Source organism: Acanthisitta chloris, unplaced genomic scaffold (genome assembly GCF_000695815.1).
Source record: "Acanthisitta chloris isolate BGI_N310 unplaced genomic scaffold, ASM69581v1 scaffold22569, whole genome shotgun sequence".
NCBI classification, from domain to species: Eukaryota; Metazoa; Chordata; class Aves; order Passeriformes; family Acanthisittidae; genus Acanthisitta; species Acanthisitta chloris.
The window spans coordinates 3,619-7,126 of NW_008690057.1; the positions used below are offsets into that span (position 1 = coordinate 3,619).

Consider the following 3,508-nt stretch of genomic DNA (forward strand, 5'->3'; position numbering starts at 1 on the left):
AGGAATGCCACCATCAAACAGAAGAGCCCCATAGCTTCAGACAGGGCAAAGCCCAGGATGGCATAGGAGAAGAGCTGCGCTGCTGCGGATGGATTCCTGCAGGGTGGAGAAAGGAGGGAACAAAGAGAAAAGAATCCACAGTGAGAAGCAAATCCCCAAGTCAGAGCTGCATCCCCAGGATTATGGCACACAGGCAATGGATTCCAGTGTTCCAGCAGCTGGAATTTTATCCAGGATTTTTTTTCCCTCCTAGTTTTAGTGATGGTGGAGCCTGAAGGTTAGTTTCGGATGGATTCCTGCAGGGTGGAGAAAGGAGGGAACAAAGAGAAAAGAATCCACAGTGAGAAGCAAATCCCCAAGTCAGAGCTGCATCCCCAGGATTATGGCACACAGGCAATGGATTCCAGTGTTCCAGCAGCTGGAATTTTATCCAGGATTTTTTTTCCCTCCTAGTTTTAGTGATGGTGGAGCCTGAAGGTTAGTTTCACTGGGCACTTGGTGGTACCAAGCATCAATTGCTGCTCCATTTCTTCCAGAGGCAGTAAAGCTCCACAGAGAAGCATCAGCAGCACTTGGAATTAATCCTAGGGGGGAGTCAAACAATTCAGGCACCTGATTTTAACAGAAGAAGGGATTATTTTAATAGATGGATTATGTTAATAGATCAATGGTCTGTTTTAATAGATTATGTTAATAGATCAATGGGTTTTCTAATAGATTGATGATGTTAACAGATCAACGGGTTTTCTAATAGATTGATGATTTTAATAGATCAATGGGCTGTTTTAATAGATTTTAATAGATCAGTGGGTTTTCTAATAGATTATTTTAATAAATCAATGGGTTTTCTAATAGATTATTTTAATAGATCAGTGGGTTTTCTAATAGATTCATGGGGTTTTAACTAGATTAATGGATCATTTTAATAAACTAATAGACCCTAACCATTCCCTACCCCAAGCATTGCTTGTATCAAACATAACACCTCACACAGACACACTCCACATGCAGGACTGGACACAGATCTCAAACAAAAACTCCACATGCAGAACTGGATACAGATCTCAAACAAAAACTCCACATGCAGAACTGGATACAGATCTCAAACAAAAACTCCACATGCAGAACTGGATACAGATCTCAAACAAAAACTCCACATGCAGAACTGGATACAGATCTCAAACAAAAACTCCACATGCAGCACAGACCCCAAAGAAAAGTCCCCAAATGCACCCAAAGGCAGAGCTGGAAGCAGGGAAGGAGCCCAGGCCAGGCTGGGAGCTGTCCCACCTGGCATAGCCGATGATCAAGCTGCCGAAGACGGTGCCGATCCCTGCGCCGGATCCTGCCACTCCCACCGTGGCAGCTCCAGCCCCGATGAACTTGGCAGCAGTGTCGATGTCCTGGGACACAGAGCTGGTCTGGAAGTCACGGCGGGACAGCTGAGGGGGGTACACAGCACCTGCCTGGGGACAGGGTGAGGGACAGACTCAGGGACTTGGAATTATAAACACCGAGGGTAGTAAGGAAGGATGCAGAGGGGAGGGAGAGATGGGATAGAAGGTACAGGTCTGTGTTTGTCAACCTTGTGATCAAATCAGGAGAAAACATCAAGGAGCAAAGGGAGAGAAAAGAAGTCAAGACCCAATTCCCACTTGAGTCTCACCTGTACAATCTGGGCCTCAGGTCTGTTGAAAACAGACACTGACACAGGTCTGGCCAAAGCCCTGGAGCAGCAACGGAGCTGGAGGGAAACATGAGGAATAGAATCATGGAATATCCTGAGCTGGAAGGGATACACAAGGATCATTCAGCCCAACTCCTGTCCCTGCACAGGACACCCCAAAATCCCACCCTGTGCCTGAGAGCATTGACCAAACACTCCTGGAGCTCTGTCAGCCTTGGGGCTGTGCCCACTGCCCTGGGGAGCTGCTCAGTGCCCAAACACCTCTGGGGGAAGAACCTTGTCCTGATATCCAACCTAACTCTCCCCTGACGCAGCTCCAGGCATTCCTTGGGTCCTGTCACTGGTCACACAGAGTAGAAATTGGTACTCCTATAATTGGATGTATCTAGACTAACCCTTAAATAAACACAGTTATTTTAAGAAGAGTGTTATTATTTTCTGAAAACATCTCAAGTGTGACACAAGACTGAAAAATAAAGGCATATTAATGTAGATATTTCTATTCCCACCAGGTGGATTAAGTCCATGAGTAATTCTACACCCACAGGCTGCAGCAGTGTCCTGTCTGCCACAGCAATTTCATTACTACCACATTTCCATACATTTTCTTCTTGAGTCATGCCCTGAAGGAAAGGGATGACTAAAAACCTCTGTGGAAATCAGTTTCTCTTTGGAAAAGGCCTTGGGCCTGCAGCTGACTGCACATCTATTCACACGGTGTCACCAGAGGTCACCTTGTTTCCCTTTCTCCTTAAATCCATGGAAAACAAACCCACCTGATCCCACCTCAGCCGAGGGCAGTGTTCTGAACCAGCACCACAGAGAAATCCCTCCCCATCCTATATCCCCCCTGGGAATTCCCTCTGAGGAAAGGCACTTACCAGCGCTGGGGAGCTGAGGAGAGCCACAGGAGCCTGCATTGTGCTTAATCTGAGACACAGAAAGGGGAAAACACAAGGAATTGGGACTTTAGAGTGTTATTGGCACCAGCCAAACCCTCTCTGGGGTCAGACACCATCTGACCTCACAGCTCCATCTGATCCCTCAGGCTTTGCGCCTACCATGGCTCTGTGTCCCTTCACTGTCCTCAAAGTTCTATCCCCACCGTGACTCTGTCCCTGAGGATTTACCCCCACTGAGTCCCTTCACTGTCCCCAACGCTTTGCCCCCAACCACAGCTCTGTATCCCCTCATTGTCCCCATGTCTTTGCCCTCACTGTCATCTCACTGCTCCAAACCTTTGCCCCCAACCACAGCTCTGTATCCCCTCGTTGTCCCCATGTCTTTGCCCTCACTGTCATCTCATTGCTCCAAACCTTTGCCCCCAACCACAGCTCTGTATCCCCTCGTTGTCCCCATGTCTTTGCCCTCACTGTCACCTCACTGTCCCCAACACTTTGCTGCCACCACAGCTCTGTATCCCCTCGTTGTCCCCATGTCTTTGCCCTCACTCTCACCTCACTGCTGCAAACCTTTGCCCCCAACCACAGCAGCTCTGTATCCCCTCACTGTCATCTCACTGCCCCAAACCTTTGCCCCAACCACAGCTCTGTATCCCCTCACTGTCACCTCACTGCCCCAAACCTTTGCTGCCACCACAGCTCTGTATCCCCTTGTTGCCCCCATATCTTTGCCCTCACTGTCACCTCACCACTGCAAACCTTTGCCCCCAACCACAGCTGTGTCCCCAAGGCCTTCACCCTCCGCCCCCCGTTAATCCCCGCCCGGGGCCTTCCCCGCACAGCCTCACACCTCCCTCTCCTTCCCCTCCAACCCCCCTAAACCTCTCCGATCTCCCTTTTACCCCCCTCAGACGCATCA

The 3,508-nt window shown here is 49.2% G+C and overlaps 1 protein-coding gene across 1 annotated transcript; it reads right to left on the reverse strand.

Moving 5' to 3' along the window:
• Positions 1-5: 5 nt before the first annotated feature.
• ATP5G1 (ATP synthase, H+ transporting, mitochondrial Fo complex, subunit C1 (subunit 9)) lies at positions 6-2,607 on the reverse strand (the record flags this gene model as incomplete). The annotated part of the gene is made up of 4 exons (XM_009081680.1): positions 2,569-2,607; positions 1,667-1,744; positions 1,291-1,466; positions 6-96 (listed from the first exon to the last, which is right to left on the reverse strand). Coding segments are annotated over exons 1-4 (384 nt in total), but the record flags the coding sequence as incomplete, so codon positions are not given.
• Between the last annotated feature and the right edge of the window lie 901 nt (positions 2,608-3,508).